At 61.2% G+C, this 24,590-nt stretch overlaps 3 protein-coding genes across 3 annotated transcripts; 2 read left to right on the top strand and 1 right to left on the bottom strand.

The window, feature by feature from the left end:
- Positions 1–3,548: 3,548 nt before the first annotated feature.
- On the top strand, positions 3,549–16,248 carry BCAN (brevican). Its single transcript, XM_026043230.1, has 15 exons — positions 3,549–3,591; positions 7,667–7,759; positions 7,842–8,225; positions 8,787–8,961; positions 9,042–9,169; positions 9,333–9,626; positions 10,598–10,825; positions 11,398–11,580; positions 11,653–12,021; positions 13,672–13,782; positions 13,914–14,072; positions 15,177–15,259; positions 15,527–15,671; positions 15,768–15,950; positions 16,179–16,248. The coding sequence occupies exons 2-15, from the start codon at positions 7,675–7,677 to the stop codon at positions 16,202–16,204; spliced, it is 2,553 nt and encodes an 850-aa protein (XP_025899015.1). The 5' UTR covers positions 3,549–3,591; positions 7,667–7,674; the 3' UTR covers positions 16,205–16,248.
- An 898-nt stretch (positions 16,249–17,146) lies between these two features.
- HAPLN2 (hyaluronan and proteoglycan link protein 2) lies at positions 17,147–19,386 on the bottom strand. The gene is made up of 6 exons (XM_026043185.1): positions 19,265–19,386; positions 19,010–19,123; positions 18,515–18,865; positions 17,988–18,104; positions 17,665–17,850; positions 17,147–17,561 (listed from the first exon to the last, which is right to left on the bottom strand). The coding sequence occupies exons 2-6, from the start codon at positions 19,095–19,097 to the stop codon at positions 17,278–17,280; spliced, it is 1,026 nt and encodes a 341-aa protein (XP_025898970.1). The 5' UTR covers positions 19,098–19,123; positions 19,265–19,386; the 3' UTR covers positions 17,147–17,277.
- A 1,278-nt stretch (positions 19,387–20,664) lies between these two features.
- On the top strand, positions 20,665–24,175 carry LOC112950629 (ammonium transporter Rh type B-like). Its single transcript, XM_026043229.1, has 10 exons — positions 20,665–20,848; positions 21,411–21,597; positions 21,749–21,899; positions 22,021–22,168; positions 22,328–22,494; positions 22,726–22,863; positions 23,036–23,169; positions 23,354–23,475; positions 23,849–23,922; positions 24,119–24,175. The coding sequence occupies exons 1-10, from the start codon at positions 20,665–20,667 to the stop codon at positions 24,173–24,175; spliced, it is 1,362 nt and encodes a 453-aa protein (XP_025899014.1).
- Positions 24,176–24,590: the final 415 nt, after the last annotated feature.

Here is a 24,590-nt window from a genome sequence, read left to right as displayed (position 1 = left end):
GCAAACCCGACTGGAAACATACAGCTGCAAACCCCTCTCTTCCCAGATGTTGCACAGCTGGATCCGACTGGAATCTCATTGCAGGTTGATCCTGGTTCCAGCACCGCTCGGCAGCCACTAGCTGGGTGTTCGCTTTGGCTTCTGCCTCTCACCCGTGCGGGGCAGCTCCTTCCCGGCGGGATGGGAACGGCTCCCTGGGGAGCATTTTTTAGCGGGAGGAAAGTTATAGTTACCAGATGATTTATTTGCAGGGTGAGGGGAGGTTTAAAACTCCAACTATGGGGATTTCTGCAAACAAAAGACCCAGACATTAAAAAAAAAAAAAAAAAAAAAAAAAAGTTTGAATGGGAATTCTCCCTGACTCTTCCTTTCCCGGAGGTTTTCCTCTCGGGGAGGGGGGATGAGGGGGCAGGTCTGGTCCCTGCCCTGTCCTTATCTCATTCAGGAGCCCTGGTGCCTCCGGAGAGGAGAGCAACAGTCCCCTCTGCTGGCAAAAGCCACCGGGCGCTGCCAGTGCGGCCCCGCGCCCCGCCAGCTTTGGGGGGACAGTCCCAGCTCTGCCGCGATGCTCCCCAAGGGATGGGCTTCCGCATCCCTTGCATGGGAATACTGTACTGGGATTGGGCTGCTGCGGCGGCTCAGCCCTTCCCAAGGGATCCAGCGCTGTGGATCTGGATCTGGATTGCACTCTTTCCTCTCCCTGCTTCTCCTATCTTCCCCCATCCATCCTACCTTTCCCATCCACCCTGCCTTTCCCATCTATCCCGCCTTACCCATTCATGCTGCTCTTCCCCACCTATCCTACCTTTCCTATCCAACTTACCTTTTCCCACCCATCCTACCTTTTTCCATCCATCCTACCTTCACCCACCCATCCTACCTTTTCCATCCATCCTACCTTCACCCACCCATCCTACCTTTTCCCACCCATCCTGCCTTTCTCTGGGGCACCATCCGCTGCCAGAGAAGCTAAGCAGCTCTTGGGAACTGCTGCTTTCTAATTAAGGGATGCTAACTGGGGCAGGCTGCTTGTCCCTGCTGTCCTGCTTTTTGCTTTCTTTTTTTTTTTTTCTTTTTCATCCTTTTTTCATTTATATTTCTTTTTTTTTTCTACATTTTTTTTTTTTATTTTCTGCACCAGGGCTTTCTCAGGCTCAGTTTTCTCCCAGCACCCTGCATGGGTGCCAAGCTCTCCAGCTCCACAGGAGCATCCGAAGGGAGCCAGGACCGAAGCATCGGCAGTGGCCACAAGGAGGCCCCCAGGGCCCATGGTCATGCTGGAAGCTCCAACCCTCATCCCATTCCTGTCTCCTTCCATCCCTCTTCATGCCTTTTCTGTGTCTTTTCCTCATGTCCCCTCGATGGCCAAACTGGGACTATCTGTCTGGGATGCAAGCTGGGAGCAGAGCTACTATTTGGAAGTCTCCCAGAGACAGGGGACCCCCTGGGATAGACATGTCCATGTGTCCTGGAGGGATGCTGGGGATCAGGAGCCTCTGGGATAGGGATGTCAATATGTCCTAGAAGGATGCTGGGGGGCAGAAGTCTCTGGGATGGGGAATTCAGGGATGCTGAGGAGAGTCCGGAGTTTTTGAAGTCAATGATGTCCATGTGTTTCTGCAGGAGACACTCGTGACTGGGGTCATGAGTCCCCTGGGATGGGGTGGCCCAGGGTGATGGGGTTTGGGAGTCCCCAGGGCTGGGGATGTCCATGTGTATTCCCAATGGAATGAATGGAATCCCAGATGGAATACTGGTATTTAGGAGTCTCCAGAATTAGGATGTCCAGGATGCCAGGGGTCAGGAGCTCTTGAGGAGTCTGTGTGCTCCTGCAGGATGCTGGGGACAGGAACCCCTAGGATGGGCCTGTCCTGGATTCTGGGGTATGGGAACCCCTGGAGCTGGGGATGTCCGTGTCCTTGTGGAGTCAGGAGTCCCCCAGGATGGGATGTCCGGGATAGTGGAGGTTGGGAGCTCCCTGAGATGGGATGTCTGGGATGACGGGGGTCAGAACTCCCTAGGGATGCCCATGTACTCCTGCAGGGACCTTCCGGGACAGGAATGTCTGTGCACCCCCTCCCCTCAGGCCTCGCTTTTCCTGGATCCCGATGGGATGCAGGGAAACTGGGAATTGCTGCTTTGAGCCCCGGGCATGTGGGACATGTGGCATCTGGGGGCTGGTTTGGTGCCAGGGAGCTTGGCACGAGGTCGCACGGCGGGCGCTGCTTACGTGGCCGTGAGCAGGATCCAGGGCAAGCAGGAGGAGGAGGAGGAGGAGGAGGAGGGAGGCCAGCTGGGCCATGGGGCTCCTTTCACGGCACAGTGAAAGGCAGTGATGCAGCTGTTTGCCACAGCCTGCGGGAACGGGGGAAGGGGAGGGCACCTGTGGATTCTCTGATGTCTGATAAGGGTTGTGTTCCTACCGCCACCCTTCACTGACAGCTCCTCTTCACCCCCAAGGGTCTCCAGGAGCTCTCTCCCACCAATGGCCATGGTGCAAAGTTCCCAGGAAATCCAAGAGGGGATTGGGATGGAGCGCTTGCGGGAACACTTGGTCTCAATTATGGCTCGTGCCTCCTTGCTGAGCTTGCAGTTCGGCTCTTCCCCAGGCTCCAGGACTTTGCCACAAGCATTCCCGGCAGCGGATGTGATTCACCAGCCGAGGAGCGGCTGCAATGCCGGCGCTCTAAGATTTTCGGGATGAGGTTCCAGCTTGCAAGCAGCCGTTAATTATTTCCCTGGGTGACCAGTGGTTCCCTGACCATGCCAGGGAAAAGGAGTCGCTTGTGGGGGAAAGTGTGAGCCCAATGTGGCTTTGAGCATCTTCCCCGATGATTCCCCTTGGGAAAGCGGGAGTGGGCTGCAGCACAGGCCAGGATGCTCCCATGGGTTTTCATGTGCTGTGAGGCTACATTGCCTCTGTATAACTGGAGCACTGCTGGAATTGGGCTGAATTTTGGCATGCCCATCTCCAAAGTGGGCGGTGGGTGCCAGCTGGAGCAGCTCACAGGGACCCACCTCGTCCTGCAGCATCCCTTCCATCACCTCCGTGCATGACAAAACCCTCCTGGCTACCAAGAGCCCATCCTGTAGCCCCGAGCCGTGAGGATGCTCCGGTACCTGGAGCCCTCACTCGCCTTCCAAGCTGCATCTGCCTGGCTGGAGCATCCTCTGCTCCCTGCTTGGGATCCTGCGCTGCCTCCTGGCAGCTGCCGGGAGGGAGGGAAGGGGAGGGACCAACCACTTGCCAGCACGGTAGTAATTTTTTTCTCTCTCTTTAATTAGGGGAAGGAAGAAAGTATAAAAGGAGGAGTGGAAAAAAAAAAAAAAAGAAGGAAAAAAAAAAAAAAAAAAAGGCGGCGCGGCCGTGGACGCACACGGCGCTCTCCTCTTTTCCCAGCGCCTGCACTTATGCCCAGCGCAGCTCGCTCCCAGCCCCGCTGCCGTCCCGCCGCCCGGCGCATCCCGTGCCTGCGCTTTCCCTCCGGAGCTGCGGCTGGGCGCTGCGGCGCCGCGCGCCCGCGGCCCCCGCCGGCTCGCCCTGCGCCCGCAAAGTTGCTCTCCCGCCAGCGCCGGGAACGCCAGAGAGAGGTGGGATGCGAGCAGGGCCCCCCGCCCCGGGAAGGGATGCTGCTGCCGGAGGGAGGGTCAAGGCTGCTCGTTTGAAGGTCTCCTTTGGGCTGTTCCTCATTATTGCCGGGAAAAGGCTGGGACAGGGATGGGAGGTCGATCCCGCTTGTCCCCTCCGGGAGGGACCCGCGGTAGAGAATGCCGGAGCGGGAGGTTTGTCCTTGGCACCAGTGGGTCCCCCCAGGGCCCGGCAGCCCAGCAACCTTCTGCATCTGCAAGTATTTTTATATATATTATATATATATATATATTTTAATACAAGTCAGCTCTGCTGTGTTGAAGGGTTGGTTTCAGTGGGGAAATCAGAATTTTCTTTCTAATTTAGGCAGAAAAAGAGATTTTAGCCTGTGAGAAATATAGCTAATATTTTTACTGAGGGACTGGGGGGGGCACAGGGCTAGTGGGAGACCCTCTCCATCCTGCAGAATTCCCTAGTGCTGGCACCAAGAGAGGGAAACTGAGGCACGGGACATTGTGGGAAGAGGAGGGGAGAAAGAAAGATGCATCTGGGGGGGATTTGGGGTCCCTGTGCTGCCCTCCACTTCCCAGAGTGTTTGGCTCCAGGATGTTGCTCTGGAGCATCCCGAGCCTGGGAGCTGCTCCCTTTTCCATTACGGGGATACCCTGGACCATCCAGGGGGGCCATGGTGGGCCATGGCCCCCCTGGTCCAGAGTGGGCCATGGAAAGCCCAGATGAAATCCAGCACCTGTTGCTTCTCCATATGGATGCCGTAGGGCTGGGAAAGACCCACTTTGACCCCAGGATATTTGCATGCCGCAGCTTTCTTGTTAAGTCTGGGTTTATCCCAGCTCTAGGGAGATGAACATCAAGGTCCTGCACTTAAGGGGACCCCCTGAAGATGTCGGTCTGGGAAAACGGGTTTAGACTGGGCAAACTGGGGGCAGAGCTGGGTTCTTCCTTGGAGAGGGGGCAGGATGCAGCACTGAGGAGGTGCCCGTCTGGAGGCTTCCCATGCTGGAGGGAACGGGATGTGCCGCTGGTGCCAAGGGACATCCTCCAGGCACCAAGTGCCACCTTTTTCCCCAGCTCGTGCCTCAGTTTCCCCATCAGCGATGTCCTCTCCCTCTGCCATCCCGGCACTTTCTGCTCCCTCCCTGAGGGCTGATGCCAGAGCCACGAGCCGGCGCTCCCAGCCGCTCCGCTGGGAAACATTTCACCTTGGTTTTCCTTGCGTGCCAGCGCAGTGAGCCGGAGGATGCCGGGGCCAGGACGCCTGGGCCCTCCCAGCCCCCTCGAGCCCATCACCCCTCCTACCCGGCTGCAACAAGGACCCCCTTTCTCCTTGCTGCCGATAGCTCGGGAAGCTCCAGCGGCCGGAGGGACCCCCCCCCACCGGAGGGACCCCCCTCTTCCCGTCCCCTTTCCCCCAGCTGCTTCCGGGCTTTTAAGCCCTGCCAGCTCCCTCTGCCAAGAGGCTGCCCCCTCCTCTGCTGCTCCATCCCATCCCTGCATCCGCTGCATCCAGATGCACGGATGGTTCCCCGCCCCCTGCCTCCCCTCCATCACCACTTCCAATGATAAAAAGTGAATAGTCTTTTCTTGGAATTGCAGCGCGTTTCGCAGGGAGGGTTTGGTCTGGAGATGCCGGCTCAATCCCGCACGCAGCCAGGTGCAAATCCAAGTGTGCCCGTGGCTTGGTGGGGGGAAAAGGGGCCGTTTTGTCCCGGGAAGGCAGCTCGCCTGCTGCCTGGAGCGGGGCCAGGCGCTGCCGCCGCGGCTGCTGACTCACCCTGCAGCTCCGCGTCCCTGGAAAGCCGCTGGCCTCGTCCCCTGTCCTCCCCCTCCGCGCCACTCGCTGCGGGCTGGCAGGGCACCTTGGCGGCCGGCATGAGCCACCGTCACGTGGAGGGGGACGAGGCGCATCCTCCCCACCACTCCCCGCTGCTGCAGCCTCTTCCTCAATCCGGGCTCTGGCTCCAGGCGAGGGCTCAGAGATGATAAAGTGTCCCCAGGTTTAGGCAGCTGAGGAGGGGAGAGCCCCATCGGCTGGAACGTTGGGGGCTCAACCCTGTTACGAGCCACTGGAGAATCTACACTGAGTGCCTGTGTCCCTTTCCCCACTTATTCACTGTGCTTGCCCCCAGTTTTCCCCCTCCAGGGACTGGAAATTTTCCATTCACCCCTAACCAGGGGCTGGGAGATGGGATTCAGAGGGAAGCCTGTGGCTGGGGGGGCCCCGGCGTCCTCGGCTTGCCTGGCCCCACTCCCTCGCCTCGCTCCTCACCAATGCCTTGGGAACGGGAAGAAAAGGTGACGGGGACAAAAGGCGAGCAGGGCCGGGGCTGCCATCCAGCCCCCAAGCTGGCCCCCGGCCACGGCTCCGCGCAGGAGCGCTTTGTCCCTGCCGGAGCAGCGAGACGGAATTCCAATGATGTGGGCAGGGCGAGAGCTGCTGCCGGCTCCGTCCCGGCGGCTCTGTGTGCCCCGTGCTCTGTGTGCGCTGTGCTAGGGGTTGTAGGTTCATGGTGCTTGGTGCTGGGGTCTATACATGCGGGGGCTATATGTGTGTGGTGCTCGGAGCTGTATGTGCACGGTGCTGGGTGCTATAGGTGCATGGTGCTGGGTGGTGTATGTGCATGGTGCTGGGTGCTGGGGGCTATAGATGCGTGGTGCTGAGTGCTGGGGGCTATAGGTGCATGGTGCAGGGTGCTGTATGTGCGCGGTGCTGGGTGCTGTACATGCACGGTGCTGGGGGCTACAGATGCATGGTGCTGGGTGGTGTATGTGCATGGTGCTGGGTGCTGGGGGCTATAGGTGCTGGGTGCTGGGTGCTGTATGTGCACGGTGCTGGGTGCTGTACATGCACGGTGCTGGGTGCTGGGGGCTATAGGTGCATGGTGATGGGTGCTGTACATGCACGGTGCTTGGTGCTGTATGTGCACGGTGCTGGGTGCTGTACATGCACAGTTCTGGGTGCTGGGGGCTACAGGTGCATGGTGCTGGGTGCTGGGTGCTATAAGTGCATGGTGCTGGGTGCTATAAGTGCATGGTGCTGGGTGCTGTATGTGCATGGTGCTCGGTGCTGTACATGCACAGTGCTGGGTGCTGTACGTGCACTGTACTGGGTGCTGGGGGTTATGCATGCACAGTGCTGGGGGCTGTGTGCTGTATATTCATAGTGGTGGGTGCTGTATGTGCATGGTGTTGGGTGTTGGGTGCTGTCTCTCCATGATGCTGGGTGCTGTATGTGCACGATGCTGGGTGCTACGAGCTGTACAAGCACAGTGCTGGGTGCTGTATATCTATGATGCTAGGTGCTGGGTGCTATACATGCACAATGCTGGGCGCTGTATATCCACAGTGCTAGGTGCTGGGTGCTGTATATCCATGGTGCTGGGTGCTAGGAGCTGTGCAAGCCAGACCTACTCCCACAGCTGCTGGGATAGATGCAGCACGTGGAGCTCAGAGACCATCCAAGACAGGACCCACCGCCTCCTTGTTTTGGGGAGCAGGGGAGCCCTGACACTCTCCCCAGGCAGGAAAAGGCCCTGTGTGGAGCGTGCGCTGATGGTGCCAGCGCCTGGGTCCAGCTTTTCCCAGCCCGCGAGCAGGGAGCCTCTGCCGTGAGCGGAATGGCAACAAGGAGCCATCCCGTGCCGGTCCTTCCCTGGCTCCAGTGCTTTGCGCAGGGGCAGTGTGGACGGCAAAGCAAGCCCATGCATGCACCGGGACACCCATGCACCCATGCATGCATGCGTTAGTGCACGCCCGTGTGTGCATGCACACGAGCGCCCACACGCTCACAGTACACTCCCCAAGCCAGCGGCTCTGGCATCCAGGCTCACTAAAACCCCAACAATTAAATAAAAAATAGAGCCTTGTTGCAGTGCAGTGACACATCTCCTTGGGTCTGATCCACATGCGCTGTTTTACTCCAGTTTCCTCCAAATGGGCTTCTTGCATCAGGCATCACTCTGTCTCCTTGCAGCCCTTGGGCACGGAGAGGGGATGCGTCCCTTTGAAAGGGGTTTTGGAGGCTGAGTGTAGCCCGGCGGGGCTGTCCCCTCCTTGCAGGACCCGGGATGGCCTCGTCCCTCGTGCTGCTGCTGGTCTGCGCCTTCGTCCCCGCGGTTGCACAGGACCCCTTTACCCCTGGGGACAGCGCAGGTAAGGGCTCCCTGGGGACTTGGGGACATCCTGAGGGGGATGACACATGTCTGCTCACTGTCCCTTTCCTCCCGCCACCCAGAGGACACCAAGGCGCTGCAGGTGTCCATCCCACGACACCCGGCCCTGCACGCCGTGCTGGCAGGCGAGGTGACCATCCCGTGTTTCGTCACCTACGTGTGGCCAGGGGACAGCAGCAGGCGCCGCGCGGCGCTGGGCACGCCGCGCGTCAAGTGGAGCTTCGTGGCCGAGGGCCGCGAGCGGGAGATCCTGGTGGCGCGGGGCCAGCGCGTGAAGGTGAGCGAGCCGTACCGGCGGCGCGCCTCGCTGCCCGCCTTCCCGCGCCACGACACCAACGCCTCGCTGCTGCTCACCGAGCTGCGCCCCAACGACTCGGGCATCTACCGGTGCCGCGTGCAGCACGGCATCGAGGACGGCCACGATGTCCTGCACCTCAAGGTCAAAGGTAGCGGCTCCGTTGGCCTTGGGGTGGCGGTGGCAGCCAGACCCTGCAGTGGCCGGAGCTTTCAGGGTGGCAAAGGGGTTGTCGGAGGCTGGTGGGGGCAAAGGGGGAGCTGGACCCCTCGCGAGTGGGTGCCAAAAGGCAGCTGCATCCTAGGGGTGCAAGGAGTGGATGTTTTGTGGGTGCAGAGGGGTGGCTGCATCTTTTGGGGGTGCAAAGGAGTGATTGGATGTTTCGTGGGTGCAAGGGGGCAGCTGGGTCGTGACTGGTGCAACGGGTGGACCCTTCTTAGGTGCAAAAGGGTGGTCAGAGCCTTGTAAGGTGCAAGGGGGTGGTTGGACCCTTCGAGGGTGCAAGATTGGATCCTTTATGGATGCAAAGAAGCGGCTGGACCCTTTGTGGGGGAAAAGGGGTGATTGGACCCTGGAGGGTGCAAAAGAGTGATTGGAACCTTCACGGCTGCAAGGGCTGGCCAGACCCTGATGGGTACAAGGGGCGTGTGGGGCCTTGGTGGGTGCTATGGGCAGCGAGCGTGCATCGGAGCAGCACCCCGCCGCCCCGCAGGGGTGGTGTTTCACTACCGCGAGGGCTCGGCGCGCTACGCCTACACCTTCGCCGAGGCGCGCGCCGCCTGCGCCCGCCTGGGCGCCAGCATCGCCACCCCGGAGCAGCTGTACGCCGCGTACCGCAGCGGCTATGAGCAGTGCGACGCCGGCTGGCTGGCCGACCAGACTGTGAGGTGGGCAGTGCGCGGGGACCCCCGCTCGGCCAGCGCCGCGGGGGGGCTTGCAGCCACCAGCCGCCCCTTGTGCCCCCCAGGTACCCCATTCACACACCGCGCGAGCCCTGCTACGGGGACATGAACGGCGTCCCCGGTGTGCGCAACTACGGCGTCGTGGACCCGCAGGACATGTACGATGTCTACTGCTACGCGCAGGACCTGGCGGGTGAGCCTGACGTGACGCGCTCCGTGTGGCGTTCTTGAGGCTCACGTGCCACGGGGTTTAAATACCCGCTTTGCTTCACGACTCGGGTGATGCTGCAGCCCCCAAAATCGCAACCGCGGGGCACTTGCTGCCTCTGACGCTCCCTCCCCGCTCCCATCGGCAGGGGAGATCTTCTTGGAGACGGCGCCGGATAAATTCACGCTAGCCGAGGCGGCGGCGCGGTGCCGCGCGCTCGGGGCCACCCTGGCCACCACGGGGCAGCTCTATGCGGCCTGGAGCAGCGGGCTGGACTCGTGCAGCCCCGGCTGGCTGGCGGACGGCAGCGTGCGCTACCCCATCGTCACCCCCCGCGAGCGCTGCGGCGGGAGCCTGCCGGGCGTCAAGAGCATCTTCCTCTTCCGCAACCAGACCGGCTTCCCCGACGCCGACAGCAGATACGACGCCTACTGCTTCCGAGGTAAAGGAAAGGGTACCTGGATGCTCCCGGGGTCGTCGTTGGGGTGTCTGGACTGGGTGGGGTGCACCGCTGTTGCACCGCGCGCTTAGCGCTGCTCTTGGTTGTGCTGCGCTTGCTTGTTGCGACGGTTGGCGCGCTCCTGGCATGCTCCGTGAGCCGCAGTCCTGGCGCAGCGTTGGAGGCGCGTGGCACGCTTGCGGTGCCGTGTGTTGGGACAGGGTCTGCCTTGCATGAGCTCAACAGGAGGCAACATATCGCAGCGGAGGCGCGATAACCTGCCTGGCTGCGCACTGTCATATCGCGATAGAGCGGGGCCACGTCATGCGCTGCCAGCGGCTGGCTGGGCTCGTGCTTGGCTCCCTGTGCAGCTCCCAACTCTCCAGGGCTCTCTGGGGCTCTCCGGGCAACTCACGAGGATCATTTGGAGCAAAATTAGGATAAAAAGGACGCGAAATTGCTCAAGTGGCTCCTAGTGCTGTGGTGGGGCAGCGGGGGGTCCAAGGTGACAGGGAAAAGCCACCATGGGTAGCTGCAGCAACTGAGTGGCCAGGATGCCCTGGGGACAGGTGCCATCCCAGCGATTCCGCTTCCTAACACGATCTGAAGGGACTGCGCAGCTCTCTGTCTCAGTTTCCCCTTCTGCCAGCAGAAGGGGACATGTGCGTCCCCCCGGCTTTGGCTGGGCTCCTGCCAAGGGATCCACATTCTCTCTGGCTCCAGCGTGCCTAGATGTGCCCTCTCCATGCAGAGGCACCCTGAGCCCCGGCCTCTCCTCCCAACATCCTTTGGAAAGGCCCCATGGAGACCCATTTCCCAGGAGAAAATTCATGGAGGACACCCAGACCCCCCTCCCCAAAACAAACCCTGTGCCAGCACTATCCCTAGGGAAGGCTGCAAGGCTTTGGCACCCGGAGCATCTCACCTCTTCCCAGGGACAAGGCAGTAATATCCCACTTTCTTTCTGCCCACAGAAGGGACAAACTCAATCCCCGAGGCTTCAGGAAAAGCCCGAGAGCCCGAGGGCCTTCCCGGGATTGTAAGCGTGGCCGACAAGCTGGAGGAGCTGCGGCTGCCCGGGGCGCACGTGGAGATCGAGTCGCGCGGCGCCATTTACGCCGTCCCCTTCCCCACCGCGGCCCCTGCGGACGCGGCCATTGGCCCCGTCCCCCCCACCGTGTCACCCCAGGGAGCATTTGGAGGTACCTGAGGAAACCCCCCGACCCCAGTTTGGGGCCAAGGCACCCGCTGGCCTCTGGAGCAGTTTCCCATAGGGAGCCATTGGGAAGGATGCTGCATCCCAATCCGGTGCGGACCACCACGCATGGTCATGCCAGGCACCTGCTGAGGACTTTCCCACCTCATCCCAGGGGAGTCCAGGATTTGGGATGTGCAAAGAGGGGGCTAGTGGCCACAGAGGAGGCAAGAAGACTGAGCCTGGAGGTTGGAGCACTGGTCAGAGCTCCGCATGGCACCAGGACGTTGCTGCTGAGCGGGCAGCTGCTGGGAACACTGGATTGATGGGGCGGGTGGGACATCACGCTGCAGCTCGGCGCTGTGGCCACCCTGTTGGAAAATGCCGGGGAGGGAGTATTTTGGGAATGGGGGAGGGATATTCCTGCTCATGCTGGCTGCTCCAGAGGGGGGTGGCTGCAGATGGGGAAGGAGCCAACCTGCTCCGAGGTTTTGCTGGTGCCGGTCCCGTCCGCTCTGCGGGGTCTCTCACCGGCACCAGGGGAAGCGTCTCACGGCTTTTCCACCTTGCCTGTTGCAGAGCAGGAGCTGGAGACAGAGCCAGGATCGCCCCGAGGCTCCTTGGCAGCAGCAGAGAGTGGCGGCGCTGACATCCAGCCCACGGAGGCAGCCAGCCCCGAACAGACCCTCTCCGTGCTCCTCCAGATGGGATCCTCCACGGATGTATCTGCAGAACCCCCTCCGCTAGAGCGAGGGGCTGCAGGTGATGCCGAGGGGCCGCTCCAGGCTCTCCTGAACACCCCGGAGCCGCCGCTGACCCGCTTGGCTTTTGCAGCCTCCACGGATGTCCCGGGGGAGCCAGGCACGCTGCCCGCGGGCCGGCCGGGCCCCGCGGAGGATGCGGAGCTCTCCGGGGAGGTGGCGCCCGGCGCCGGAGGATCCGAGGGGCCGACTGTGCCGCTGCCTCCCGGCGCAGCCACGGCCTCGCCGCCGGAGGACGGCGAGGAGCAGTCGGGCGCCCCGTGGCCGTCCCCGGCCGGGGTGGAGGCCACGGCCGGCGGGACAAACGGCAAAGCCGGCGGCGGGAGCCCCTCGCCCGGCACATCCGCGGACGAGGAGGAAGAGGAGGAGGAGGAGGAAGGGCAGCCCACTCCCTCCGTGGCTACCATAGAGGGTTTCCTTGCAGTCCTCCCTGGAGAACCAGGTGGGACCCGCAGCCAGGGCCCCTCTGGAGGGGGCTCCAGGCCGGCGGGGACCCCCACGGCTGAGCTGTCCCCCGGGCGCCCCACGGAGCGAGCCAGCCGTGGGGCCAGCGGGAGCCCTCCGGGCCGCCCCGGGGACGGGGCCACCCTGGCACTCGGAGCGGCCCTTTTGGCGGCTCTTTGGCACTAGGGAGAGCGGCCGCCTGCCCCTCGTGTCCGTCTGTCTGTCCGTCCGTCGCTGCAGCCAGATGAGGGAAGGTTTCAGGTCCGGAGGAAGCGCATATTTGTCAAACAAATTGCTCCAAGCTCTGCATGCGCCTAAACCTCTTCTACTTCTGTGAAGTGTTTTTAATGACTGTTTCCATGAAAAACAAAAAAGCAAAAAAAAAAAACCACTGGAAAAAAATCAAAAGAAGTCCCCACCCCCCCCAACTTGGACTAACCAGTACTAATAAAGGGAATTAAAAGCTTTCTAGAACAAGCACCTCGGCGAGCTCATCCCTGAGTCCTTGCGCAAGTCCTACTGATGCACTAACCCCCTCTCCCCCCACCCTGCCACGCGCCGCCTCCGGAGACTCTCCCACGTAGAGGGGTTGCGTTTTGAGAGGAAATCATCTGTTTTGCATCGGCGGGAGCTTGCCGAGCTGAGGGGCAGCTCCTTGCAAGCAGCCCCCCTGCAAGCATCCCCCTGGCACGCTCCAAGGTGGGAACGACTGCATCCCCCCTTCCCAAAACAGCCCCCAGGCCAAGCTGCTCCTGGCTCTGCTGCGGCTTGGAAGCAGCTTGGCAGGGGGGCTATTAGTGGCTTAATTAAAACCCTGCCGTGATCAGGGCGCCAAGCAAGCAAGCAAGCGCCCCGTGGCAAAGCCCAAGCCAGAGGCAGCGGGGGGTCCTAAAATAAGCCGCGCTCCGGCGTCTCGGCGCTCCGGCTCGCTGGCACTCCGGTGCCAGCAGACGGACGCGGCGGGGTGAAGCGGAGCAGCGGCGATGTCCTTGGCGGAGCCAGCAGCGTCACCAAGGCCACTGCACGGAAGCCGCTAGATTAGTGACAAGGACTTGGCGCTTCGTGGCAAGGGGGCGGCGGGGGGGTGGCACGCGCTGCGCTCCGGGTACGCTGTGTCCCAAGGGTGACGGGCTCTGGGCAGCGGCTCTGCAGGGCAGCGGGCGCGTCTCGCTGTGGCACTTGAGGCTGTGTCCCTGGCCACCGGGGTGCGGGAGGGGACGCTGTGTCCCACTCTGGGGACACAGCAGCCCCCTGCTCCGGCAGGACACCAGTGGCCTCTGTCAGCGCTGTCCCAGACCAAGGGAGCTGATGCACCGGGCAGCTTGTGTCCCTTCGTGCGCATGTGTGGCCAAAGCCACCGAGCTGGCCAGCTCTGAACCCAGCGAGATGAGCCAACCGCTTCCCACAAATGTGGCAGGCAGTGAGATCTGGGAGCAGGAGCATATCCCTGGATATGCTGCCATGTGCACGTGTCCTTCCCCCTCCACACTGGGATTTCAAGTGCTCAGTGGTCAAAGCAGCAACCTAGTAGCCAAATTAGGAACCTAGTAGCCACCACGTGCAGCCAGGCGCTTTGCAGACAGTCTTTGTGAAAGGCCAGCTCTGTCCCCCGCTGCCCTCAGGGGTGCTCACCACGTGTGCCTTGCAGGTGACGACTGCGTCCCCAACCCCTGCCTCAACGGAGGGACGTGCAGTGAGGACGGCGAGCGCGCGGGCTGCGTGTGCCTGCCCGGTTACGGCGGCAGCACCTGCGAGCGACGTGAGTGCGCGCGGCCTCAGCGCGTTGGCCGCATCCGTGCCGTGTAAACGCGGTGGCTGCAGGTGACACTTTGCTTTTCGGGTCCCTTGACCCTTTTCTCCTCCCCAACCTTGTGCCCTGCCACTACTCAGCCCTATACAAGTGCAACCCCGGCTGGGACGGCTTCCACGGCGCCTGCTACAAGCATTTTTCCACCCGGAGGAGCTGGGAGGATGCTGAGAGCCAGTGCAGGCATTACGGGGGCCACCTGGCCACCATCCTGACCCCTGAAGAGCAGGACTTCATTAACGGTACGTGCCGCAAGCCCTGCGCTCCCAGCTCCGGCGGAGGCGGGTGGATGCATCTCGAGATGGGTGGATGAGCACGGAGACGGATCGCTGCATGGATGAGTTGGTGGATTGATAGCAGTTAGACACGTCCAGCTCAAATTGAAAGCGAAGCAATGAGCCGTGGGGAAGCTTGCGTGGAAGAGGAAGCAGCGAGCAGAGGAGAAAGAGCAGGACAGGAGGCAGCTGCAGTGACAGTGCAGAAAACAAAGGTGCCTGGAGGGATCTAGGTGAGAAGCAGGGAGGGAGCAGGCACCTGCAGGGAGAGAACAAGCAAGGACAGGCAGGGACTTGGAGGGACCTGCAGAACAAGTCAGGGACATGTAGAGACCTGCAGGGACAGGCAGGGCCTTCCAAGGACAAGCAGAGACAGGAGGGACCTCCAGGGAAAGGCAGGACTGGGCAGGGACAAGTAGAGAGAGCAGGGATTTCCACAAGGAAACAGAGACCTGCTGGGGGAAGAGGGACAGGTTGGACGGCAGGGACAAGCGGAGATCTTCAGGGACAGGCAGGACCAGGGTGACAAAGGGACCTGCGGGACAGAAAGGACACGCAGATCTGTAAGGAGAGGCAGGGACAGGCAGGACTGGGTAGGCACTTGCAAAGACAGCAGGGATAGGAATAGGCTTCCAGGGAGAGGTAGGACCAGGCACGGACAGGTAGGGACATCTAGGAAGATGCAAGGACCCATTGGGACAGGCAGGGACCTCTAGGAAGAGAAAAGACCTGTAGGGACAGTCTGTAGGGACAGAGAACAAGCAGGGGCCTTCAGGGACAGGCAAGACCTCTGAGCAGGCGCAGGGACCGGTAGGGACAGGAGGGACAGACAGGGACCTCGATGAAGATGCAGGGACAGCGGGGACAGGCTGCCCTCTCCTGGCGGTCCCCGGCTCCAGCGGCCCCGCCGCCCATCACCCTGCCTTGGGGATGCACCCTTGGGGCTCCCCTCGTCTCCTCCTTGGCCAAAGAAGCCAAACGGCAGAATAAGTGGCCCTACTCCCCCCGATCCCCCTCTGGCAGACACCCCCGCACCCCATCCCACCTCCTCTAACCACCAAGCCCTCCCAGATCAGTACCGGGAATACCAATGGATCGGCCTCAACGACCGGACCATCGAGGGCGATTTCCAGTGGTCTGATGGGAGCCCTTTGGTAAGTCAGGACCCCCAACCCACCGCGATGGCCCTTCAGCATCCCCCCCACCCCCACACCAGGAGAAGAAACCAGGCTGCACCTCCTTATCCTTCCACATCCCACGGAAAACATCCCATGGGATGAGTCACTCGTTATCTGCAGATAAGGTGGGGTGATGACACACCAGGCTAATCACCCAGGGCTGCTTTTTGATGCATTAAACCGGAGGGAGGGAGGTCACATGGGGGAGGTTTGGGTGATAACGCCCTGGCCCCCTTTGCAAAGCTCTACGAGAACTGGCACCCCGGGCAACCCGACAGCTATTTCCTCTCCGGGGAAAACTGCGTCGTGATGGTTTGGCACGACGGCGGCCAGTGGAGCGACGTGCCCTGCAACTACCACCTCTCCTACACGTGCAAAATGGGCCTGGGTGAGCGGCAGCTGCCCAGAAAATGCCCCTCGGGTGGGCATTTGGGGGGGAGCTGGGGGCGAAGCGAGGGCTTTGGGTGACGACGCTGTCCCGCAGTGCGATGCGGCTCCCCGCCGGCCGTGAGCAACGGCCGCCCCTTCGGCAAAGCGAAGCAGCACTACGAGATCAACGCCACCGTACGCTACCGCTGCCGGCCGGGCTTCATCGGCCGCCGCTCGCCCGTGGCCCGATGCCAGGAGGATGGGACATGGGAACAGCCCCAGCTGCTCTGCCTCCCCGGTGAGCCCGTAGCACTGTTTTCCCCTGATTTTTGCACCATTTTCCCCCGATTTTGCACTGCTCCATAGCCACGGGAGCCTTGGACATCCCTGCTCCAGTCTGTGCAACTCAGGACAAATTTGGGGCAAAGCTGGGGGCGGTACTGACTTCAACTCCCTCTTTTCCCACCTTGGGAATGAGTCTGATTTCCCTGGACATGCAATTTTGCTTCTTGTTGTCCCCTTCAAGGCCTGACTCAGATCCGCAACGACTGAGCCTGTCATCCAGGCAGGAGCCACCAGCCGTGGTGCGGACAGAGGTGGCAACCAGGACATCAGCACTGAAACCGGTGGGGAGACTTCCCCCTTTGGGGCCTTCTTGGTCATTTTCTACCTATATAAAGGTTTTCTAATAACTAAAGATCCCCCTCAAGAGACTCAGCAGCGGGAAACCTCCCTCTGCACTTGGTTCCTGCGGTTGAAACGGAGCCAAAACCCAGCCCTGGAGCTCTGGGCAGGGTGATGCCACTGTCACCCTTGGATGCTCGGCTCCTCATATGCTGGGGACGTGGGGTAAATATGTGGCCATGTGGGGACATTTGTGCATCCCGGGAAAGCAGGAAAGAGCTGCTGTCCTGGCAGCTCCAAGCACATGTGTCCCCGCTGTCCTAGGCCAACCCCCAGGCTGCTGTTGATATTAAAGCCAATAAACCCATGGCTGAGTGGTGGCATCATTTGGAGGCAGCCCTGGAGAGGAAGAGACGGGATGAAGCAAGCAAATAACAGGGAGCTGCAGCCTCTGCTACATCCCAGCATCCAGGAGCAATGGGGACCGGTTAAGCGCAGGGTTGGGACGTGGTTCCCGGTGTACACAGGGGCTAGGGGGGCACATTGCCAGGGGATGCTGGCACCTCTGTGCTCATCTCTGGGGCTTTTTCCAGCTGCTCTGTGCAGCACCAGAGGTCAACAGCAGAAATCCCCACGCTGCTGAGCCAGGGACACTGATAAGGCTCCCCAGGAGCAAAGAGGCCAGCGGGACAGAAAGTCCTTGGCAAAGCACTCCCCAGAGTGAGAGGCCTGGCCATCACAGCCAGGCGAGAAAGCGTCTTTGCCATCACTTTATTAATTGGGAAGGCGAAAGGACGTGCCAGAGCCCGTGGGAACGTGGGGGACATAGTACTGTCCGCATCAGATCCTTATCCCAGCCCACCAATGGTCTGGGAGCCTCCAAAAGCCACCTGAGAGCGGGAGAATGCAGAAACCCCGTGAAACCACCCTAAAACAACGCCCATCTCCATCCCCGCCGCAGGCTCATCCCGACCCTCCTCCCGACTCCTCTCCCGGCGCTCCTACGTCCCAACGAAGCAGTAGGTGCCGTAGGTCCGCAGGTCCTTGTTGGGGAAGCCGAAGCTGCGCACGCCGGGCTGCGGGAGGCCGCCGCAGCGCGGGCGCGGGCTGGCGATGGGGTAGCGCACGCTGCCGTCGGCCAGCCAGCCCCCGTCGCAGCGGTCCAGCCGGGAGAACTTCCAGGCCGAGTAGAGCTGCCCCACTTTGGCCAGGGCGGCCCCGCGGCTGCGGCAAGCACGGGCGGCCTCCTCGAAGCTCAGCTGGCCGCGCACGAAGTACACGTGGCCTGGGGGAGTGGGCACGTGCGGTGGCACCGGGGATCAGAGCCAGCCCGGTGCATTGCGGGGGTCCCCCGCATTTGGGCGCCGCCGGCGGGTCTCGGGTCCTACCTTTGAGGACGGAGGTGAAGCAGAAGGCGTCGAAGCGGTCCCGCTGCTTGTCCCGCGCGCCGTAGGAGCGCAGCCCCGGCAGCAGCGTGCGGCCCCCGCAGGGCTCCCGCGCGTTGATCACGGGGTAGTGCACGGTGCCGTCGAGCACCCAGCCCGCGTTGCACCAGTCCAGACCCTCGGTCCAGGCTGGGTGGGGGCAAAACCATGCAGGTTGGGTTACGGATGGGGGTTCCTGGTGCCACCAGGATCCTTTCCTGCTGGGGAGGGGTTTTTTGGGGATGAGAGGTGGGTTTTGAGCACCGCTTTGATGAGCAGGGCCACACCTTTGTAGAGCTGCTGGTAGGTGGCCAGACGTGAGTCCTGCTGCTCACACGCGCGCTTGGCCTCATGGTAGTTGAACTGGTAGCGCCCGGTGCTGGTCTGGTAGGGAAAGACAACACCTAGGGTGGGGGGACAGAGGTGGAGTGTGTCAGAGAGCCTCTTCCCCCAGGAGGATTTGGCTAATGACATCCCAGGGTGCTGAGGAGGAGGCTGGTGTCCAGCAAGGTGGCACTAGGAGCCACCAGGAGCTGGGAGCCATCAGGAGCTGGGAGACATCAGGGCTGGGAGCCATCAGGAGCTGGGACCCACCAGGAGCTAGGAGCCATCAGGATCTGAGAGGCATCAGGGCTGGGAGATATCAGGAACTGGGACCCACCAGGAGCTGGGAGACATCACCCACAAGGAACTGGAACCTGCTAGGAGCTGGGACCCACCAAGGACTGGGAGCCACCAGGACCCACCAAGCTCTGTCCTGCCTCTCCCCATGCTCTGCGTCCCAGGCTCAGCCTGGGAGACCGTTGCTCCTCACCTTCGAGGTGCAGCATGAGCGAGACGCTCTCATCCTCCAGCCCGTTGAGCAGCTGACAGCGGTAGCGCCCTTCGTCCTCCAGCGCCACGTTGGCGATGGTGAGCGAGGCGTCGTAGCGGTGGCTCTGCCGCAGGCTCGCCCGGGGACTCAGCGGCCCGTAGCTCTTCTGCGCGAGCCCGTTGGTGACAACGATGACGCTCTCCAGGTAACTGGCAGCCTCCACCTTGCTCCACCTCACGCGGTAGCCGTTGGGCAGGGCGCGCAGCACGCAGGGCAGCGTGACGGTGGCACCACGCCACGTGTGCACCACAGCGTGTAGGGGCTCCAGCAGGTACTGCAGGCGCGGGGTGGCTGTGGCACATGGCAAGCTCAGCCCCTAGGTCCCCTGGGTGGCCAGCGAGTGGCCTACTGTCCCCTCCTGGCATGTTGGTTGCTTTGCAGCATCCCTCCCTCCCGCAGCCCTGACACCACCAGGATGGGCTCCTTCCTCCCTACCTGGGCTCTCCGTTGGGTGCTGGTAGATGGCTGCGCCTGGAGGGGTCCCCAGGAGCCACAGTGAGCTGAGCAGGAGAAGCTGCTGCATCCTTAGAGACGGAGGCAGGAACGAGCCTGGGAACAAGCAAAGGGATCGGGGCGTCTTGCCTGGAGCTGGCCCCTGCTGCGGGGACACCGCTGCACGGGGATGTCCCCAAGCAAAGCCATGCTGCCACCCCGCCGTGGCACCACGGCCGCATCCCGGCCACCGCTCACCGTCCACGGCCACGTCCTCGGCCAGGCCACCAGTCCCATCCACAGCACCCGGAGCTGTCGGCCACAGGCGCCCGCGGTGACTCGGATGTCGCCTCCTCCCGAGGCAGCCGCGCGGCCCTGCTCCGGCTCCTCGGCTCCTCTCTCCCCCAGCACCGCGCCGTGCACCGTCAATTCCCGCCTTTTTTTTTTTTTTTTTACATTATTTCTTATTTTTTCCCCCCGAACACCTCCCTGAGGAACGCGGGGAGAGGAGGAAGCACAATTTCCCATTGTGAGCGTCTTTCTCTTTATTGTTCTGCTCCGCAAAACAGAGCAGGCCCTGCTAACAAGCGCGTCTTTATTTGCCCGCTGCCGAGCCGGAGAAGCCAGGGAAAATGTCAGCACTGCTCCGGGCTCTGGTCAGAGCTGTAGGGATGTGGCACGAAGAAACACAGTGGATTCCGCCCCAAAATTGCCAGTGCAGATTTTGTAAATTTTTGCAGACTTCTGAATCCAAACGCATCAAGGTCAGGACCTCAGAGCATGGTATGAGGATGCTGCCAGCTGCCAAACAGCCACACAATTGGACTGTGCTGAATTTTCATGCTGTTTTTTCCCCCAGGAGAGGCTCCTAACCAAATTACAGCCCAAAGTAGGGCCCGGATTAGTCCAAATGTGACTCATCCCCACGCGGCGCCTCTCCCGCTTCCTCATCCCGCTTTCTCCGGCGCAGGGACCCTGTCTCCCTTTCAGTTATCTGATCTCACAAATTGGCCCCGCTCTTTGGAAAGACACTTCTCCAGGCACTGGCCCAGCAAATGTTTTATTTCGCTTGTTTTTTGCTTCCTCACTTTTTTTGGGGGGGATTTGCGAAAGCAGAGGAAGCCAAAGGAAAGAAAGGAGGTGGAATAACTGTGAAGATGGCACAGGGGAAGCAGAGCCTCGCTTGAAAACAAAGCCCTGCCTTGGTCCTGTGCCCTCTTTTGCAAGGCTGAGCTTCTCCTCCTGTCCATGCAGATCTTGGATACCCTCTTGGGACCTCCAGATAAATGGGGACGGGTCCAGCTCATGGCAATGGGGGTCCTATCAGAACAAGGTCCATGTTTAGGAGATACCCCAGCACGGCACCACAGATTCATGCAATAGATTTAGGGGAAATCCGCTCCCTTTTTTTTTGCCATTTCTTGGCGGTGTGGGAGGATTAAGCCCTCCAAAGCAGAGTTTTACAAGGAGCAAGCGGAGTTCCCCGGCAGCGGAGGCCGGAGCGGGCTCTTCCGGCTGCAGCGGCGTGCGGAAGCGCCCAGCCGTCCCGGCGCGGGAAGCAGGGGCGGGCGGCGGGCACAGGCGGAGCCAGCGCCGGCCGCGGGACCCAGGAAAGCCTTCAGCTCCCGGCAGGGCCCGGGACCACCGCGGGATTCGGCATGTCGCCACATGCCCCCTCCTCGAGGCTCAAGGTCTCCGGGATGTGCTTCCTCCTCCAAATGCTCATCATCATCCTCTTCGCAGTGTTTGTCCGGTACAGCCCAAACGGCAGCCCTGGCCTCTGCTCCGCGCGGCTCAACTGCAGCAGCAGGAGAAACCCTGGACCAGGGTCATCCCACCTGCGTGAGTATCCCTATCCCATGCCGGCTTCCAAGTTGGTGAGCAAAAAGTAGAAGGAATTGGGAGGGGGAGAAAATCATTGGATGGGACTGGGTGCCTGTGCATCCTGCTGAGTCCTCGGTGCAATTTGTCTGCTTCCCTGGACAAATCCACACCTGGAATGTGGGACCTCCAGGGTCCAGTATATGGGATATTCTGGGGTCCAGAATATAGTAGAAGTCACCCTGTGGTGACAGGACACGGTGTGTGGTGGCCACACGTGGTGGCCACGGTGTGTCCTGCAAAGCCCAGCAGCCACTTGTGCCATTTCAGAGGCTGACAAACTCCCCACGGAGCTGTGGGGCTTTGGCACTGCTGCAAAATCCCACATAGAGCTGGGCTGAACAGGCAGGTTCTCCCAGTTTCCCTGGCTCACATCACCCCACCCCGAGAGGTGACTCATGGGGACATCATCTCCTGGCCTGGCTTGCTCTACCACTTCAGGCTCTTCCATCCCACTGAGTGGGACCTGAAGCAGTCCAGCCTCTGCACATCCAGCCCCTCTATGCTGCCTCTGCTGCACCAGGTTCCTGGAATGTCCATCTCCAAACCCTCATGGGCTTCGGCTTCCTCATGGTCTTCCTCGGCCGCTACAGAATGGAGAGCGCTGCCACCTGCTTGCTTGTCACCGCCTTTGCCATCCAGTGGGCCCTGCTCATCCAGGGGTTTTTCTACTCCTTCCAGAACGGCAAGATTTACATGGAAACGCAGAGGTATGGGAATGGAGAGCGGGCCCAAGATCTAGGCTTCACACACTGGTTTCTCCCTTTATTTTGACCAGGAAGGGGATCACTGGGACAAATACTCACGCTGTCCCTCTGGGTCCCACCCCACACTTCCTTCCTCTATCCATCCCCTTCCCAGCATGGTCAGTGCTGTCTTCTGTGCCGGAGCCGTCCTGGTCTCCACAGGAGCTCTTCTGGGCTGGGGAAACCCTCTCCAGTTGCTGCTGATGTCCCTGCTGGAAGTTCCCCTGTTTAGTGCCAACGAATATGTCCTACTCCACCTGATAGGGGTATGTTCCCGTCCCCAGGGTCACCTGAAAGGTGATCCTGGATCTCTTCTAGCCTTTTTATGTTGAGATCTGCCTCATCTTGATATAAAATTCCCAGCATGATGTTTTCTGTACTCTCCAGGTAAGCGACGGTGGGGGCTCCTTGACCGTCCACACCTTCGGAGCTTATTTTGGCTTGGCGCTTTCATGGATCTTGCGGCAGGACCATGCGGGCAAGAGGGAGCAGCAACAGGACACAGGACACTCTCCGGATGTCCTTGCTGCAGCGGGTATGGACCCTGAATCCTGCAGACCCAGCAACGTAGGAATTGCGACGAAGGAAAACATTTTCCCAAATACCTGCCCAGATCCTTGCGATCTGCGGCCACTGCCATAAGCAAGAAGAGCTGATCCCAGCTCCCCATCCTGCCTGTCCTCTCTCCTTTCAGGAACTGTCTGTCTGTGGATCTTTTGGCCCGGCTTTGTCTCAGCCGCTATGGTCCCTGCCAGCGTGGAGCCCTGGACAGAGCTGAACACGTACGTGGCGATGGCAGCCAGCACCCTGGCCACCTTCGTCATGTCCCCGCTCCTCCACAAGGATGGCACGCCATGCATGGTAGGGCCTAGGGACACGACCCTTGTTGTCCACACTACCTCAAGACTCTCCTGTAGGGGCTGTGAGCATCTATCCATCAGGGTGGACAAGGGGATAGGAGGGACAGTGGATTGTGTGCAGGGGTCTTGAGACCCACCCTGGGGTCACAAGTCCCGTCCCCCTCCCCGTTCAGCCCTCATGTCCCCAAATGCCAGCAGAGCCCTTGCCCTGAGCCTGTCCTGTCTTCCAAAGTGCCAGGTCCAAGATGCCACCGTGGCTGGCGCGGTCGTGATGGGCACGGCAGGGGAGATGCTGCTCGCTCCATTCGGGGCCCTCGTCGCAGGATTCCTCGCTGGCCTGATACCCCCGCTCAGCTCCAGATTCTTCGCAGTGAGTGACCTTGGGAGCGTGGCACAGGGTCAGACGAGCCCTGCAGCACTGGAGCTTGGCATGGGCTGTGTTTCTGCTGGAGAAACGGGACTTGCCGCTGACCCAGCCTTGCAAGCCCAACGCTCAGCAGGGAGATCTGCTGAGTACTGGCTCTCTCCTCCGCTCTCCACAGCCCACCCTACTCCACAAGCTGAGCATCCAGGATGCGCGCTGCATCCATGGCGTGCACAGCGTGCCGGGAATCCTGGGCACCTTGCTGGGGGTGCTTCTCGCAGCGCTGGCGACCGCTGACGCTTACGGGGACAGGTGAGTGGAGCCCGCGGTGGCATCACACGGTGGCCCCGTGCACACAGCTGGAGCCCCCAGTGTCCCCACTGATCAGGACCCACACTGGAGACAGCTGCAATAGGGGACACTCCGTGCAAACCCTTCCAGGGTGCCCACCCTGTGGATGTGTCCCCTCCAAACACGTCCCCTCCTCGGTGTGCAGGCTGCAGCTGGCTTTCCCTCACATTGCTGATGGCAGCAGGACGGCCACCTACCAGGCGCTCTGCCAGCTCTGCGCGCTGCCCGTCACCCTGCTGTTCGCCGTGCTCGGTGGCAGTGTCACCGGTGAGCTCTGCTCTGGTGGGATGGGACATGGGGGCTGCCGGAGCGGAGAGGGTGGCAGCTTGCAGCAGCCCTGGGGTGCACCATGTTGGGCAGCATCCTGCATGCACCCAGCTGGGAAAATCCCAGGAAGGAGTTTTGGCTCCCTGCGAGGAGCTGTCCCTGCCTGGGTGACCGCTAGATGTCATGGAAAGCCCATGCGGAGCCCCAGGGATGGCAGAGCCTTCCCCAAGCTGGGGACTGCAGCCTGGCCCCATCCAGGCAGCGGGACCAGCCGACGGAGACGGTGGGATGGGGGGAAGTTGGAGTGGGGGGCGCAGGGAGCAGCTCCCCCACAATTTGTGAAATGCCCTTACGCAACTTTTGGCATTCCCAGGAGCCATCCTGAAAATTAAGGGTCTAGGATCTCCTCTGGCCACATCATGCCTGGAAAATAAGACCCTGCAGGAGGTAAAGTGGTGGTTTTACCAGCAAAACACCCAGCTGAGTGCACAGGCTGCTCCTCCTGACGGAGCATCTTGGCTTGACAAAGGCTGGGTGGGGAAAACAGCTTCCTTAAAGCCCCCCAGGTCCTGTTGGGACAGATCCCTATGTCCCCCCCAGCAGTGGTGAGCTGCTCAGGACTCAGGGCTCTGTGTTGGCACAGGGGTCCCGTGAGCAGCAAGCGAGTGGAGAGGAGCTGAGTGGCAGCACTTCGGTGTAGCCGTCCCCACGCTCAGGTGGCATCTCGCTACGGCCGGGCTCGGTCCTGCCACCAGCACTGGACAGCTCCAACCTCTCCAAGCCGCCCTCTGCGGGGACAACCAGGCTTGTCCCTATTGTGGGATCCTGTCTCCAGAAAGATTCGCTAGTGTCCGTGGGCCTGTCCAGAGCAGCTGGTGGCAAAGGGACGCACCAGCATGGAGAGAGGGGATGAGCCGGATTGCTCTGGAAGAACCTCTGGCTTGAGGAGCAGAATGTGGAGGGGGAAGTCACACCCCAAGGCCAGGCTGGGCCTCAGTTTCTCCATATGCCACTCGCAGAGGCCTGAGGAAGGGAGGAGAGCTAGGAAGGGGGATTTTACCTTTCAGGTTGCTCTGTCGGGAAGGGAAATCATGGGCACCAAAAAAAAAAAAAAA

Source organism: Nothoprocta perdicaria, unplaced genomic scaffold (assembly GCF_003342845.1).
Source record: "Nothoprocta perdicaria isolate Ctin4 unplaced genomic scaffold, notPer1 scaffold_323, whole genome shotgun sequence".
NCBI lineage: Eukaryota > Metazoa > Chordata > Aves > Tinamiformes > Tinamidae > Nothoprocta > Nothoprocta perdicaria.
This window is presented reverse-complemented; position numbering and strand designations above follow the sequence as displayed.

Coding starts and splice junctions, on each gene's coding strand:
- BCAN (XM_026043230.1), top strand. CDS start 7,675: ATGGCCTCGTCCCTCGTGCTGCTGCTGGTCTGCGCCTTCGTCCCCGCG. Junction 8,226..8,786: donor CCTGCACCTCAAGGTCAAAG/GTAGCGGCTCCG, acceptor GCCGCCCCGCAG/GGGTGGTGTTTCACTACCGC. Junction 10,826..11,397: donor ACCCCAGGGAGCATTTGGAG/GTACCTGAGGAA, acceptor TGCCTGTTGCAG/AGCAGGAGCTGGAGACAGAG.
- HAPLN2 (XM_026043185.1), bottom strand. CDS start 19,097: ATGCAGCAGCTTCTCCTGCTCAGCTCACTGTGGCTCCTGGGGACCCCT. Junction 18,866..19,009: donor GCACCCAACGGAGAGCCCAG/GTAGGGAGGAAG, acceptor CATGTGCCACAG/CCACCCCGCGCCTGCAGTAC. Junction 17,851..17,987: donor CTACCAGCAGCTCTACAAAG/GTGTGGCCCTGC, acceptor GCCCCCACCCAG/CCTGGACCGAGGGTCTGGAC.
- LOC112950629 (XM_026043229.1), top strand. CDS start 20,665: ATGTCGCCACATGCCCCCTCCTCGAGGCTCAAGGTCTCCGGGATGTGC. Junction 22,169..22,327: donor GGATGTCCTTGCTGCAGCGG/GTATGGACCCTG, acceptor CTCTCCTTTCAG/GAACTGTCTGTCTGTGGATC. Junction 23,476..23,848: donor GCTCGGTGGCAGTGTCACCG/GTGAGCTCTGCT, acceptor TGGCATTCCCAG/GAGCCATCCTGAAAATTAAG.